This window comes from Myotis davidii, unplaced genomic scaffold, assembly GCF_000327345.1.
Source record: "Myotis davidii unplaced genomic scaffold, ASM32734v1 scaffold1497, whole genome shotgun sequence".
NCBI lineage: Eukaryota > Metazoa > Chordata > Mammalia > Chiroptera > Vespertilionidae > Myotis > Myotis davidii.
In genome coordinates this window covers 363,016-378,738 of record NW_006290147.1, presented here as the reverse complement: position 1 = coordinate 378,738, position 15,723 = coordinate 363,016, and the positions used below count along the sequence as shown (strand labels likewise).

Here is a 15,723-nt window from a genome sequence, read left to right as displayed (position 1 = left end):
TCACCTCTAACTCTGGGCTCCCTTCTCAGGTAACCACCTGCTGTTCCAGCAAGTGCCAATGGTTGAAATTGACGGCATGAAGTTGGTGCAGACCCGGAGCATTCTCCACTACATCGCAGACAAGCACAATCTCTTCGGCAGGGACCTCAAGGAGAGAACCCTGTAATGTGGCCCCTCTGGAGTGTTGTCACGTGTCAGTTTACTGATGCCTTAGTCCAGTGGTCGGCAAACTGCGGCTCGCGAGCCACATGCGGCTCTTTGACCCCTTGAGTGTGGCTCTTCCACAAAATACTGACTTCTGCGCATGGGCCACGAAGTTTCAATCGCACTGTACATGCGCGCCCGCACGTGGTATTTGGTGGAAGAGCCACACTCAAGGGGCCAGAGAGCCGCATGTGGCTCATGAGTTGCAGTCTGCCGACCACTGCCTTAGCTGATCTGCAGTCCTTGCAGCACCCTGTCTACACTATGTCTGGGCTCACTAGTGTGGACAGGGAATGGACACCTGGAATGGTCATGAAGACCAATTGGGAAATCAGTTCAGAGCATCCAAGTAAATTGATAGAAAGGAACAGAGTACAGATAGTGGAGCTGATATCGGGAGTGTGGTGGTTGCAGGTTTCAACATCTTTAAACACTTGGATAATACTTTTTATTTTGCTTGCAAACCTATTACCATTGAGTGTTAGGAATTGGAAGCTGCTGTGACATCTGAGGCCTGGGACACTGTGCCTTGAATTATAATTTGAATTCAGAGCCGGGTCCTTGTATCTCCCGGATGCATGGCCCCAGGCAGTGTTCAGCTGGAATCCTGATGAGTGCCCTGTGCAGTGGGGTAATGACAGCACATTCCTCCCAATGTCATGGGATTCAGTGAGCTCACAGCTGCAGAGTGCTTAGCACCATGCCTGATGCATACCAAGCATTCCAGAAATGGTATCCACTCCTTTTTTTTTTTTTTATAAATGTGGCGTTCCACCCACACTGTGCATGTGTGTGGAGTGAGAGTGAAGGAGTAGGGGCTGGGGAGAGAGGGCCGTCATGGCTATTGTGCCGTCTGATTTGTACAGATCTTCCTGAAAGACTTTTCTGAATTATGACTAGAATTGTTTGCATCTTTCCTCATAAGAGACAGGTGTAGATACATGTTCTTGGTACTTCAGATGCCAGAGCCTTATGGGGAAAAAGCACTCTGAATTCTTAGTTGTGGAAGCCGGTGAGTTCTAAGAAGGGGAAACTAAGAAACCTGCTTTTTCGTTTTGAGGATTGACATGTATGTGGAGGGGACGCTGGATCTGCTGGAGCTGATCATCATGCACCCTTTCCTGAAGCCGGACGATCAACAGAAGGAAGTGGTTAGCATGGCCCAGAAGGCTATTCTTCGGTACTTCCCTGTGTTTGAAAAGGTAGGTGGTGGAGAAGCCTATGAAAAAAGCATAACCAGACCACCAGCGAGCTGCCACCAATGCCCCTTCCAGCTCAGGACAGTGTGAGGCTGAGCCCCGTCGGACTAAGCCGGCTGGACCCCTGAGAGCTGACAGTAGCCCTGAGCACAAAGCCAGGGTGGCATGGAGCTCTCAGACCCGCTGGGACCACATTATTCAGAAGTCTGGGGAAATCTGGGCTCACCACATGGTGTGTCATTGTTCCTTACGTTCACCCGGTATCCACCCTGTGTAAGATACAGACCAGCAGAAACTCCCTAATGTCTTCCCTCTTTCATGCCACGGACGTTTGCCGAACGGCATTGTATCAGACATCCTACTTAACCGTTTGATGTGAAGGGAAGAACCCCTGCACTTTATTTCCATTTGCTCTTTTTTCTGTTTTGTAATTTACCTGGTCTTACTGCTTTTCTGAACTTCAAACTCCTTTTTCTCAGCTGAGAGGAATTGTGTTTGAATGTTCCAAGTTAAAAAACACACAAAAGAAGACAATGTAAAAATATGGACTTGGCAAACGTCCTCTGGCCATCTTCGTGGAATTAGATCTGAGAAGGGGAGGTATTTCCTGGGTGTTTCTGCCACTTGCTTTCATGCTCTCTTGCCCACGGGCACTTCGTGAATGTAAAATATGCTAATGCAGAAATGTGGAGTCACATGGGAGGAGCAGGTGCCTTGGGGAAAGGCTGTTACTGGTTCTTATGTCCCTGTGGCCCAGATAGTGTCAGGGCTCCTCCCAACACATGAGCTAAAAATGGTTACCCCTCTTTTATACTTAATGAAGCAGAATCACTGAGATGGAGTGAGGTGCCTGAGGAGGAGACCTGGGAATGAAACTCGGCCTTCGGACTGCAAATGCCGCATTCCTTGTGCTCCCCCACTCTGGCTGCTCTGGCTGTTTGATTTGGAATCATGTGCAGGGCCCCTGTCATTCATACACACCACACACACACCCTCACGCTCGTGAGCATCTGAGAGTTCTCTGCCAACGGGATCTTCCCTCTTCTACCGCGTTCCTATGACTCTGCACCTATATGGTACTCTCCGATGGGAGCAAGATCAACTCTCACGCTTTTCGTTTTTTCTGGCTTAGAAGCTTCACAAGGAAGCCTGCTTTGTTATAGTGACACCCAGTTGATGACTACATGTGCTGATGTTTGTACAAACCACCGGCAAACAAGATCAGACTCTGTGGCGAGGATCTATAGCTTGTTTCTTACAGCGCTCCCCACCTTCCCAGCCTCCTGAATTCACGAGGGCTACATCATTTCTGTAGATATATTTATGGAATCGATGTATTCTTTGAAAGCATAAATCCAGAATTAATATGCCCTTCCCCTTTACAGTGTTTCATTCTGATAAAAAGTAGATATTTCACAGTACTGTCATTTCTATACCTTCTGTCCACACACATTCTGATATAGGGAGCTTCCTGTTAGTTGATGTTATTAATAAAGAGATGAAAGGATAAGGCCGGAGTGTCATCCCTTCTCAGATATGGCACTGGTTCGAAAGCTTCGTCGGCTTCTCCGTGTAGAGTACTGTGACCAATGCGGAACACTTACTCCTGCAGGTTCTGAGGGAGCATGGACAAAGGTTCCTCGTGGGCAATCAGCTGAGCCTTGCAGACGTGGTTCTGCTCCAGACCATTTTGGCTCTAGAGGAGAAAATCCCCAATATCCTGGCTTCATTTCCTCACCTCCAGGTAAACAAAAGCACATCTTAGAAGATTGGTCCAGAACTTTTAGGCCTGCCTTCGGTGTCTGTTGATTGGTTGGCTGTGTGTGTGTGTGTGTGTGTGTGTGTGTGTGTGTGTAACTTTTTTAGAGTCTAGTTGGTAAAATGAAATGAAGGTACAGGCTTGAAATTGTTTTTCCACTCCCCAGATCTGAGGATGAAAGATCATTTATCTAAGTTTTGTTCCATAACTACACTCTTGGGACGATTCCTAGAGTTAGCCAATAGGGACTTGCCATAGAAGTCATTGCACGGACAGAAGAGTAACACACATACTTTTAAAAAATCATTTTTCCACCCAGCAAGTGTGGCTCAGTGGTTGAGCATCGACCTATGAACCAGGCGGTCACGGTTCAACTCCCAGTCAGGGCACTTGCCTAGGATGCAGGAGGCAGCTGATTAATGATTCTCTCTCATCATTGATGTTTCTATCTCTCTCTCCCTCTCCTTTCCTCTCTGAAATCAATAAAAGCATATTTAAAAAAATAATAATCCAAATCCAGTAGGTATCATTCTGATATACTAATCAGGACAACAACCACCAGTTTAATGCATACATCCAGAAAATAAGAATAAAAATATTCAGCAAGGCAAATAGCCATTCTGTAGTTTAACCATATGTTCATTTCCTGAAGGCACAGAGACGAACATTATTTAATTTGACTTGAATACCACTAGGTCCTTGAAGTAGCCTAGGGACCTACTGGTGTTTTCCATCCATAATGCTAGTGACATGTGATTAAGCCCCAGGCACTTTTGTGTAAATAAAATTTTAATCTCTGATCAGATCAAGCATCCATATTAAAGGACTTCAGAATCTAACACCAGATCTGAGTTTCATTGAAGGGCCATTCCTACATTAATTAAAGAGTTTAAAAAGTCAAGAGTCACTACAGTTTTATTATACATAATAAGTATTAACCCCACATAAATCTTTAAATGATAAATCCTAGGGAACAAGCTTTTCAATATTGGTATAATATTCAAAATTAGATAGGACAAACATTTCAAATAAGTAATAAAAAAAGATTGTCATATTTACATAGCGCTGACATGATTAGAATAGTTTTTGTTAATATTAGTAACATGTATGTTTATGTGTGTGCATACTTAATGAAGGCGTGCTTTGTTTATAATCAACATTTAATAAATACTAGCTTTTAAAGTAAATGACCTCTTTACCTTGAAAGATTTTATTAGAATAATTATATAAAATGGATATACACTTCTTCATATAGTTAAAAATTTTCACTGGATCAAATAGACTTTTTAAACAAAAATGTTTTTATTGCCGAAACCGGTTTGGCTCAGTGGATAGAGCGTCGGCCTGCGGACTGAGGGGCCCCGGGTTCGATTCCGGTCAAGGGCGTGTACCTGGGTTGCAGGCACATCTCCAGTGGGAGATGTGCAGGAGGCAGCTGATCGATGTTTCTCTCTCATTGATGTTTCTAACTCTCTGTCTCTCTCCCTTCCTCTCTGTGAAAAATCAATAAAAATATTTTTTTTAAAATGTTTTTATTAATTTCAGAGAGAGGAAGGGAGAGGGAGAGAGATAGAGACATCAGTGATGAGAGAGAATCATCAATAGGCTGCCTCCTACACTCCCCTACTGGGGATCAAGCCCACAACCCTGGCATGTGCCCCGAGGAGGAATCGAACAGTGACCTCCTAGTTCACAGGTCAAAGCTCAACCACTGAGCCACACAGGCCAGGCTCAATTAAACTTTTTTCTCAGTTACTGAGAGTTGGTAAGATTTAACTCTATGAATGAAAAATATGATTTATTTCTTCCATTCCAGTTTACATAAATATCTGGTATCTGAGCCCTAAGCTACAAAAGATACAACTGGCCATCTCTCACACATAGCCCGAGAGAGGATTCATTTGCTATTAGAAGTGAAAAAGTCCAAGAAAGCTGAATCTTAAAATTCAAATTGTACCATCTGATGACTTTTTAAAACACTTTTATTTAAATGACTCACGCATTTTCTCTGGCCAGAGCGATATTTTTAAGGTACTTCCCAAGTCTTTTTTCTTTTCCCTTTCTCTTTCTCTGTTTAAGCAAGTATCATAATCCTATTCTAAGTATCTTTTTAATATTGCTACCTCTGAAAAAAATTCACATTTTGGTGTGAACCGTGAGATTGGCATAAAGACTGGTCCACATACTAACCCCTGTTGGCAGAGTATAAATAGTTGTACCAGGAGATCAGACCCTAAACAGATGCTGGGTTACAGTTCTGGTTGGATCCCTGTAGTAAATTTTTTCTGAACAAACTTTGATAGATGGCCATTTTGAACAACGATATTTTCATAGTGGTCAACCTTGAACTTCCGTGTTTTCCATTTTCAGGAGTACTCCGTGAAAGTAAGTAATGTCCCCACAATTAGGAAATTCCTTGAACCTGGCAGCAAGAAGAAGCCACCCCCCGATGAGATCTACGTGAGAACCGTCTACAACGTCTTTATGCCATAAATCAACACCGATGTTTGTGAGTGAGAACTGGCCCCTAGAGATCACTGTGTCCACACTAGTATCTTAGTTGATGCCAGGCTGCCTGATCCCCGCTCTGTCGTGGTGCTCTGTATAATTGTTCCTAAGTTGGGTCTTTCATGTCAAGATCTCTTATAGAAACACGGACATGTTTGTGTCCAGTGGATAATTGTTATGGGTCCTTTTTCTGAAAACCTTTGTGGAGAGGCTGACACTTATGTTAGATTTGATCTGAACTCATTTCCTGATAACAGGGTTGGGCAGGACCTCAAGTTCTCCCCGGAGCTGCTTTTCACCTCTCCTTATCCCATTCTAAACCCCGTCTGGTCTCTTCCCAATTTTTAGTGTTTAATAACAACAGAATATCTAGTGAGTACCTCTCTCTGAGCTATTGTAAATCCATAGTAGTGATGAGTGCAGTTAATATTAGCCAAAATAAAGAATTTACAAATCATTGTCCTGTTGCTAGAATTTTTAAATTAAATTATTTGGAATCTACAATTACATGCTTCAAAATGGTATAAAAGGCCATACAGTTGGAAATATTCTTTTCAGCCTTGCGCCCAGCTACCTGGTTCTCCCCACAGGCAAACATAGGTATCATTTATATATCTTTCCAGTTATATTTTACATCGGTGTTAGAAAATATAAATGGATGTCACATTTGCCTTATTACTCAAATATTCATTTGTAGGCTTGAACTTTTTTGCATTTCAGACTAACAGGATAGTTTATTCATGCTGCTTTATGCATGTGTTGTTTTTATATTAATTGAGCACCTATTATGTGCCAAGCAGGGTTCCAGGAGGCAGAACCCTAGAACAGAGCCCCTGCTCTAGGAAGATGTACCACACAGTGGGGGAGGTCGATGTGTAAACAGCAGAAGTAATTTGGGAAAAGGAAGAAATGATGGTTCTGGACTAATACTCAGAAATTTAAAAACTAAGGAAAAGCACGTTGTTTTATGAGGGCTTGTAGCGGGGACACATTCATCCCTTACTGCAGGAGGGGTTTTTGCTTGGATTAAAATATATATATATATAGCCATGAGGTGATCATTAATGCCTATCACACTCATAGCAAGGGCCTTGGTGTTTTATTGGAGGAAAATCAAGTGTAGACACCAGGTAGTTGTTAGTGTTCGCACTTTCACAGTGTGAGCACTCTGTTGCCACACTAATATTTAGAATTTCTGGATGAGCAAGGGCTTGATGACACGTGTAGCATTGGACCAGGCCCCAGGAGCAGTGGTGGCCAGTCTACTGCTCCTGAGGGAGACACCCAGGCTCCAGCCGGGATCCTGAGAGCAAGAGCCAAGGAAAAGAAGAAAGCGAGGGAGTGTGGAGGGAAAAGACTCACCCTTCCCAAAGGCACGACCAAACACAGGTCTGACCTCTGCCTCTGGGAGGTGACCCCTAAGCCCTTGGAATGTCATGCCTGATAGTGTCTTTGTTTGCCTGGCTGCCTTACGCCAGCCAGATAGTAACTAACTGTGATTTGAGCCACAGCAATAATGCCATGGAGGGTGAGGGTTTGGGGTCAGCTCAACTATGGAGGAGCTGGAGTCGGATCAACCACATGAGCAGTCAATTATGCCCATGTGATGGAGCCCCAATAAAAATTCGGGACTCAAAACTAGGGTGGGCTTACTGATTAACAATACTCCATGTCCCACATGGTTGCCAGGAGGAGTTCATGCGTCCACGGCTCCACAGAGAGGACGTCTGGAAGCTCAAGTTTGGACCCCCCTGGACCCCGTCCTGTGTGTCTCTTCCCCTGGCTGGTTTCCGTCTGTATCCTCTCTCTGTAATAAACCGTAGCCGTGAGTATAACAGCTTTCCGTGAGTTCTGTGAGTTCTTTGAGTGGCTTGACGAACCTCAGGGTGTTTTTTGGGGCACCCCCTTGAACTTGCAGTTGGTGTCAGAGTGAGGGTGGGCTTTTGGCCTGCTCCTTCTAACCTCTTCCGGGAAGAGAAACTTTTACACTCATTTGAAGACTAATTTACACCCTGGAACCGGACATGGACATCATAGCACCCAGAGGTCTGTATTATGGAATTGTGTAGGATGGCAGCAAATTTGGACTATTGTATATCATTTTGATGTGATTGTACTCTCCAGTGCCACTGCCTGACAATATAAATCAAGGGTTTGCTGTATAGACCTTAGGCCGTTTTGTAAACATTGCTCTTTGGATTTTAATTCTCATAGCCACCAGGGGGCCCTCAATGCCGGCTCTCTGAGGAAACAGCCAGGAGGAAGTTTGGCTTCTGCACTGAATTAGAGGATAACAGAAAGTAAACACAAGAGGCCTGGCTGTTTCCGATGAGGACAGATTCCCATGTCTTTCCTGCTCATGGTACATGACCTTAAATTGTGCAATTCGGTTGCCATTTTGGCAATAAGTTCCTCCCTCCCCCAACCTCAGGTCAGGTGAACCAGTGAGGTTAAAGGGCACAGCCACGTAGAGAGCAGGTACGGAGGCCTGGTGTCTGGGACAAAAGGGGAAAGCTGATGGTGTGAGACTCTGGTGTCTGTGACAGAGGAGGAGGTGCAACGGGTAAGGAGCCTGGGACCCAGCATTAGCCACTCAGAGAGGCTTTGGCAAACTGGGTGCCGCGAGGAACACCTGATCTCCTCCTGCTGCCTGGCTAGGGCTGTCGGTAGGGGCCAGCCTCCTGGGGAACCCCACAGAGCGGAAAGTGAGTTCCTCTGGGCAGGATCTGCTACAAACAACAACCAGTGTGGGCTCTTGTATTTGCTGGTGTTCCCTCTTCATCGAATGTGCCCAGGAGAGTGAGGGCGGGTTCCTTCTTGTCCTATCAGCACACATGTCCGCCCCCTAAGGGAGTCCCTCAGACCAGGAGGCCTGTAGCACTCACCGAACACCCAGGTGCCTCTTTCTCCTCAATTTGTTTTCTTCAGAGCACTTGACACCCTCTGGCATTTTATCTGTTTAATCAGTCTCTGTCTTTATACTTAAAGTGGGTTTGTTGTAGAAATTATAATTGGGTCTTGTTTCAGTCCACCCGTAGTCTCTGTTCTTTAATTGATGTATTTAAGGCCACATTTAAAATCCTTATTGCCGTGGCTGAATTAATCTGTACCATGTGTGTAACTGTTTTCTATTTGTTTCCCTTGTTCTTTGTTGTTGTTTTTTCTTTTGTCTTCCCCTCTTTTTCTGCATTCTTTGTTTTTAATTGAGCATTTATATGGTTCTATTTTTTCTCCGCATGTCAATTATACCTCATTTTAAAATATATATATTTTTCTTGATTTCAGAGAGGGAGGGAGAGGGAGATAGAAACATTAATGCACACCCTCTACCGGGGATTGAGCCTGCAACTTGGGCATGTGCCCTTGACCAGAATCAAACCCAGGCAAACACTCTATCCACTGAGCCAAACCAGCTAGGGCTATATCTCTCTTTTTTTTTTTTTAAGTTTAATTTGTTGCCCTAGAGTTTGCCATATATATTTAAGCTACACTAAGGCCACTTTCAAATGGTAGTGCAGGTACCTTATAACACAGTTTTCCCCGGTTCCTCCCTCCTGTCCCTTTTAACATTGCTGTCATAGATTTCACTTACCCATAAGCTGTAATCATCTGATATATTGTTGCTGTTATTATTTGAACACACTGCATTTATTTGTCTATCTATTTATACTGTCCGTCAACTAGAATGGAAACACCACAGCTGTAGGAATTGGGCCTGTCGTGGCCACCATTCTAGAGTCAGGGCCAAAACAGGGTCTCAGTGTTGAGTGAGCCAGTGGAGTCTTCCTTTCTTCTTCCTTGGGTAACTTGGTGCGCTCTCAGATACACTGACAATGGATGTAAAGTGAAGCCCCGGGGGCGTGTGCAAACTGGAATACTCACTGGCTAATCCCTTCAGTGGGCGGAGCTTGCTACTGGACAGATAAGGGTTATAAACCTTCACTTCGTCCCCCACCACACCAGAGACAAGAGCCAGGAAGTGATAAGGTTAGTGGTTAAATTTTTGTACTCTTCTTGGGCTTGGTTGGATAGTTACATTTTGTGGCCAAATATGCAGCTTATAGTCAGCAATTGTTTTAATTTTGTGGTTAATTTAATGCCTATATTTCTAAACTTGCCTAAATCAAATGAAAGGAACAGATATTTTTTTCCCTGCAGAGTAGATACATAAATGAACACAATATGGCAAGTTACAGCTGGGCCTTTTGACGACTTTCACTGCCTATGCCTGGTCACATGGTACCAGACATGAATATTCCCCCACATCCATGCCACACATTACATATGAGAGGACGGTGGTGCCTCAGTTGATTGGTGGACATAACAGACTTAGCAGAACATAAACATGTATTACTATTTGAGCCGTTACATTTTTCCCTCTTAGGCAAATCTCATATTTTTTACATAGTTGAAAAAACAGAGATGCCACCCGCTCTGTGCCAGGGTGCTAACAGGTAAACTAAGTCTCCTGCCTCTAGGTGTCTACTCCACTATGCTTGGAAGATTTCTTCCAAATAATCTGCCACTGGGGTCTTCCTCTGAGGTCCTGCATGCCTGGGGAACTGCAAGTTGAAAAGCAGGAGTCTCTGAGTCAAGCCCTGATACCATTTTTTTTTTTTCTTCTAAGACTTGAAACAGCTTCGGGCCATGTGGCAGCTCACCTGGCTTATTCTCTAAGCAGCCTTGGTGACCTAGGTAAATGAAAGACTCTTTCTTGGCTGTATCTTTCCTATAAGTAAGTTTGTAAGTCTTGAGGGTATAAGCCAACCTCTTGTGAGTTTTGCGAATGTGAATCAACCCATTAGATACCCTCATGGAAAGGAAACTAAGGTTCTGAAACTGAAATACGAAGCTCTCTGGAGAAGATGCTTATTAACATGTGAGCTTGGCCCAGAGCTCCCTCCCGATCGCCCTATTCCATCAGCAACCCACCCCCTCTCCACCTAGGAATATTGTTCAGCTGGGTTTGTGTATTAAAAATTCCATATAAATACTTGAGCTCTTTTTCAAAGTCTCATGTAGGAGACTTTCCCTTTGATAAAATCCAAATAATGAATATGTCATATCTAACTAATGACGTGCTTTGCTATTGTTATGTATTAGCAAAATAGAAGAGAAATAATTCATAATCGAGTAAAAACAGACAAACTTTAAAGCTATACTGAAAGTCTTGGTTGTGCTCTGAAGCAGTATATACTTAAAGCTAAAACGAGCTACTGCTTTCCAAACTAGCAAAGTACAGTTCTGTGGGGAATACAGCGTTACCTGGGAGAGTTTTCTGTCTCCGTGACAAATTTTGATCTGCTGGTAATAATGCAGATAGGCCATTCTGATCCATTGGAGAAGCCAGAGGAAATGTCAAGGCTGTTTCTATGGATAATAGATTTAGAATTGACATCTTGTATTCTGACCCAAAACATTTGCTAAAATTGGAAACCTTTTCAATGAACCCCTTAAATTTTTTATGATCCAGAAAAGTCAATGAAAGCCTGCTTTTTGCCTACCTGTTCAAATAAGTGAGAAAAATGTGTGTTGTTTTACCTAAATCATCCAGAGTGACTGTTAAACATTGTCAGTTCACTAGAACTTCACCCCCAAAGATTGGCTGCTTTCCCGACACATGCATTCAGCAGATAGGAGCATAGGGCAAAGAATGAAGATGAGGGAAGAGAAGCAATATCAGCAATATCAGAAGGATTGTTAAAACTGGAAGAAACGGAGGAAATGATCTAATTCTGACCAAGTCTTCATTGTATAGCTAAGGACTGACATTTCTTCCAGACATGCCCAGGGCTGGAACCTACATATCTGGTACTTTGTTAACATTGGGAATTGAAGAAGGCCTCGCTCATATCCTAGGAATTCCTCTCTTAAAAATATGCTATATAATAAAAGCCCAGCGACCGAACAGCAGAATGACAGGTCTACCAGTTGCTATTTCGTGCACTGACCAACAAGGGATAGACACTCAATGCAGGAGCTTCCCCCTGGTGGTCAGTGCACTCCCACCATGGGAGCACCACTCTACTGACCAGGATGAGCGGAGTTCTCACAGTGGGCTGATCCCAGCAGGCCATGCCCCCCACCAGTGCATGAATCCCGTGCACCAGGCCTCTAGTATATGTATATTGATTCCAGAGAGGAAAGGAAGGGGAGAGATAGAAACATCAATGATGAGAGAGAATCATTGATCAGCTGCCTCCTGCATGACCCCTACTGGGGTTTGAGCCCACAATCCAGGCATGTGCCCTGGCTGGGAATCGGACTGTGACCTCCTGGTTCATAGTACCATGCTCAACCACTGAGCCACACTGGCCGGGTAGAATTCCTCTCATAGAGGGGGATCAATACAAATGATCTCACATGGGAAATTTACTTACAATTCTCCCCAGTTCCCTCTGCCCTTCTCTCTCTCTATTCTGAGCCACCCCCAACTCCAGCACGTCACCCTTTGCTCTGCCTACCTTTTAAATGCCATGCTCTGCAATTGTGCCTGCCCAGCAGTTTCTGGGAAGAATGACCCAGAGCCTCACACTGAGCCCCAGGTGCAGGTTAGTTGGGTTTTCATTCTAGACTCAGCTTCTCGAACTTTATTTAAATATACAAGTGAATCGCCTGGGCATGTTTTGAAAAATGCAGACTCTGATTCACAGATTGGGCCCAGGGACTGTGCTTCTGCATTTCTAACACACTTCCAGGCAAAGCTGATGTTGCTGGTCCAACACACCAGCAGAGAATGCCGCCCCTCCTTTTGGAAGCACACGTGAATGCCGCTGCGGTGTGGAGATACAGGTGTGTGTGTGTGTGTGTGTGTGTGTGTGTGTGTGTGTACCATTTATTGAGTTCTTACTATGTTCAGCGGTTTGTACACATTATCTTATGTTCACTTCATAACTAATCAAATGAATTAGGAGCTATTAGCTTTGCTGTACAAATGAGGAAACTGAGGCTCAAAGAGGTTAAAAACCTTGCTCCAGTAAGAGGTAGAGCTGAAATATGTTTTTACTATGGGTACCCGACACTCACAGTAAAATAGATACATGTTCTATTTTCTTAAAAAATGGGGGCATATTTAGGACCACACTCTGACTCTCCAAAGGCTGTCATGCCATTGTGGCTGCTTCCTGCTGCCCCTCCTGAGACGTGGGTCCCTGGGACTCTGGGTGGGGAAACGCACCCCACTCTCATCTCAGGTGAAGCTGCACACAGGTGAAGTCTGTGAGCCCTCACAGGTGAGTCTCAGTTCCCAAAGTCATCCGACCTCTGTGGGAAGCCTTCCAGGTTTGCTGAGTTCAGGGCACACCTTTTGGTCAACATCAGTAGCACAATCATGAGCTTTGAAGAGATGGGAATGGATTTATACTCAGCTCAATGCCTTGGGTTCCGGGTCTTCCAGCAGCTTTTGCTCAGAGTGCTTGCATCTTGGGTAAAATCCAGAAAGCGCTGCTCCTTTGTTCCCTACCTCTGCATTTCCCACGGCTGGCCGGTCCCACGGCTGGCCGGAATGAAAGCTTCCATTGCACCTGTTCTTTTAAGCTTTGATGATGTACTTTTTTTCTTTTTTAACAATGAGAATAATTGGGTTTTCTATTTGAAGGGTAAACAAACCAGTCGTCCGTATTACCAAGCTGTAATTTACCCTAATCTTTGTTGACACTCATTAGAGGTCAAGGATAAAGGACTAAAGGACTTGGCTTTGTCCTTAACCTATAATGCCATGGGGCAGGGAGCAGTAGGGCTGAGAAACAACATATAGACAGGGAGGGGCAAAAGTAGGTTTACAGTTGTGAGTAAGTAAAAGAGATTTCCTCCTGCTTTTGTTAAACACCTATTTCCTTCTGACTTACCTCTTGTTAGTCTGGATGTTTCCATCGCTAGATACAGGTAAGGTTTTTGATGGCAGGAACTACATGTTATTTATCTTTGTATGCCTGGAGTGCCTAACCTAGTACTATATCCATAGTAGGAGTTCACTAAATGTTTGATGCTGAGAGAACGAAGGATGGAACACAGAAATTTAACATGTTAAGGAACTGGTATGTATCTCAAAGTGGCACATTGAGGTGACAGCTGCCAGGTGTCTGGGCTGGTTCTATAAGAGATGGAAGAACTACACCGTCACCCCTGTCTTCCAGATGCTTCCCTCGTAAGAATTTTTAAAAAATATATATTGATTTTTTTACAGAGAGGAAGGGAGAGGGATAGAGAGTTAGAAACATCGATGGGAGAGAAACATCGATCAGCTGCCTCCTGCTCACTCCCCACAGGGGATGTACCTGCAAGCAAAGTACATGCCCTTGACCGGAATCGAACCTGGGACTCTTCAGTCCACAGGCCAACACTCTAGCCACTGAATCAAACTGGTCAGGGCCCTCGTGAGAATTTTGCAGTGAAGAGTTCGGCTGGTTCCTGGGGTGGGAGCTCATAAGAGGTATTGGGCCCCTTCTCGGTGCTCAGCCCTTCTAGAAGGAATAGCCCTTCCTGGGAGGGGTTGGGCATGGGGACTGAAGTCCTGCTGAGCCCCTTAAAAAGTCATCCCATTAAGAAGGCCACCGAGCCAGCCGAGGCTGAGAGATGAGGAATGGTGGCTGCTTGGCCAGACTCAGCTGTGATTTATTTATGGGGCACACCAACATTTGCTGGGACTTTTCCAAGAAGCGGTAGCTGGTTATTAACAACTAGAGAAAGAAGTTTCCTTCTCTTGCACTAGAGGGAGGGTTGCTGGGTTTAGTCCTGTTTATCTGAGATGGGGTCTCCTTCATTCTAATCCTGGGCTTTTAGGGCTCCCTCGGCACCACTTGAGCCTTGGAGGTGATGGCAGGGAAGGAAGTGATTCTGTCCCTTGTAATTCAGCTCTGGGTCTTCAAGTTACATCCTCCCATCTCCCATGTGCCCGGAGAATGTGTAAGGGGCCAGCCAAAGTGAAGTGGGGGAAGCTGTGAGCACAAAGTCTGCACATAAAATACAAAATACACTTCCTTGTAAGAGTGAACCATGAAAATGCTCTGTTCACAAAATGAAGGCAGAAGCCACCCCAGATTTTACTTGTTGAATATCTTGTATTACAATATGGAGTCAGATTCACAAAAAGTTTTAGCTCCCTTTTGCAAATATCAATTGCATTTGCAACAAACACTTATGAATCCCCTATAAAACTAATAGGCAAACCTATCTTAGCATAAAAAACTCAAAGAATTGCTAACCCCACTGGCCATTTGCTTCAAGAAGCGAGGACTTCACTTAAGATGGGTCAGATATTGTATGTATTTCATCTGTCACTTTAACTCAATCCTCACAACCACGACCCCATTTTAAGGATTAGGAGACTGAGGCTTGGGAGGTGGACTAAGGCTGTACAATGGTGAGGACCACAGTAGGTGCCGCCTGGGGAGCTGAGGTCAGCCTCTCCATCCATGTGCTCGCCTGCTGCTTCCTGAGCACCCTCCCAGCCACAGAGCCTTGGGCACTGTGCCAGCGGGAAGTATTCTTGCCGTTTCCTTAAAGCATATGGGGTTCGAGGGGCAAATGGGGTAAAGGAGACCCAACAATCCTCCAAGTTAGTAAAGAGCTTTGGTTTATTCAAAGCACTTTACCTTTATCTCATTTGGTCACCCCAATAATCCTGTGACATGCACAGGGGTCACTAACCTAATACTTCCTGTGGTTCTACGACAGAAAGGACTGTCAGGCCTGCTTGCATGATCCTTCTACTCTCCTAGTATAATTTTTCTCAATTACAGAAGAGGACACGAAGGCAGACCAAGGTTTAGTGAACTGGTCCTGAGCCTACCCAGCTCCTCGCTGGCCAGGTAAGGACTTGAATCCTGGTCCTGTGTAGGTCTGTGTCTACGCTTGTCCCAGACTCAGGAAAGTCTTTGGCAGAAATGAGAGTCCCCAAGTCCCACCGAAGATTTTAATCCAAACAAGCCCAGCCCCTTGCCACTGCTAAGAAAGATTATATTTTGTAAGATCATTAATGAAACCGTCATATTAACTCCTGGTTCCTTTTCTCAAATTACCAGAGTCAGTCTCTCAAATCTACAGAAAACCTTG

The 15,723-nt window shown here is 44.5% G+C and overlaps 2 protein-coding genes across 5 annotated transcripts in view; both read left to right on the top strand.

Moving 5' to 3' along the window:
• The window catches only part of LOC102761111 (glutathione S-transferase A4), an 18,413-nt gene extending 10,903 nt beyond the window's left edge, over positions 1-7,510 (top strand). For both annotated transcript variants that reach the window (XM_006763189.2, XM_015563562.1), the window contains exons 4-8: positions 30-162; positions 1,265-1,406; positions 3,016-3,147; positions 5,533-5,671; positions 7,360-7,510. In XM_006763189.2, coding sequence (XP_006763252.1) covers positions 30-162; positions 1,265-1,406; positions 3,016-3,147; positions 5,533-5,655 — 530 coding nt within the window. In that variant the 3' untranslated portion in view covers positions 5,656-5,671; positions 7,360-7,510. The remainder of the gene's footprint in view (positions 1-29; positions 163-1,264; positions 1,407-3,015; positions 3,148-5,532; positions 5,672-7,359) is intronic.
• A 590-nt stretch (positions 7,511-8,100) lies between these two features.
• LOC102760446 (glutathione S-transferase A4) overlaps positions 8,101-15,723 on the top strand; it is an 18,041-nt gene continuing 10,418 nt past the window's right edge. The window contains exons 1-2 of one of the 3 annotated variants that reach the window (XM_006763186.2): positions 8,101-8,233; positions 15,411-15,479. The gene's annotated coding sequence lies outside the window, so the exon portion shown is untranslated. Of the gene's footprint in view, positions 8,234-8,270; positions 8,376-9,492; positions 9,658-15,410; positions 15,480-15,723 lie in introns of those variants that run through there. The other 2 variants (XM_015563564.1, XM_015563563.1) reach the window with 2 other exon arrangements.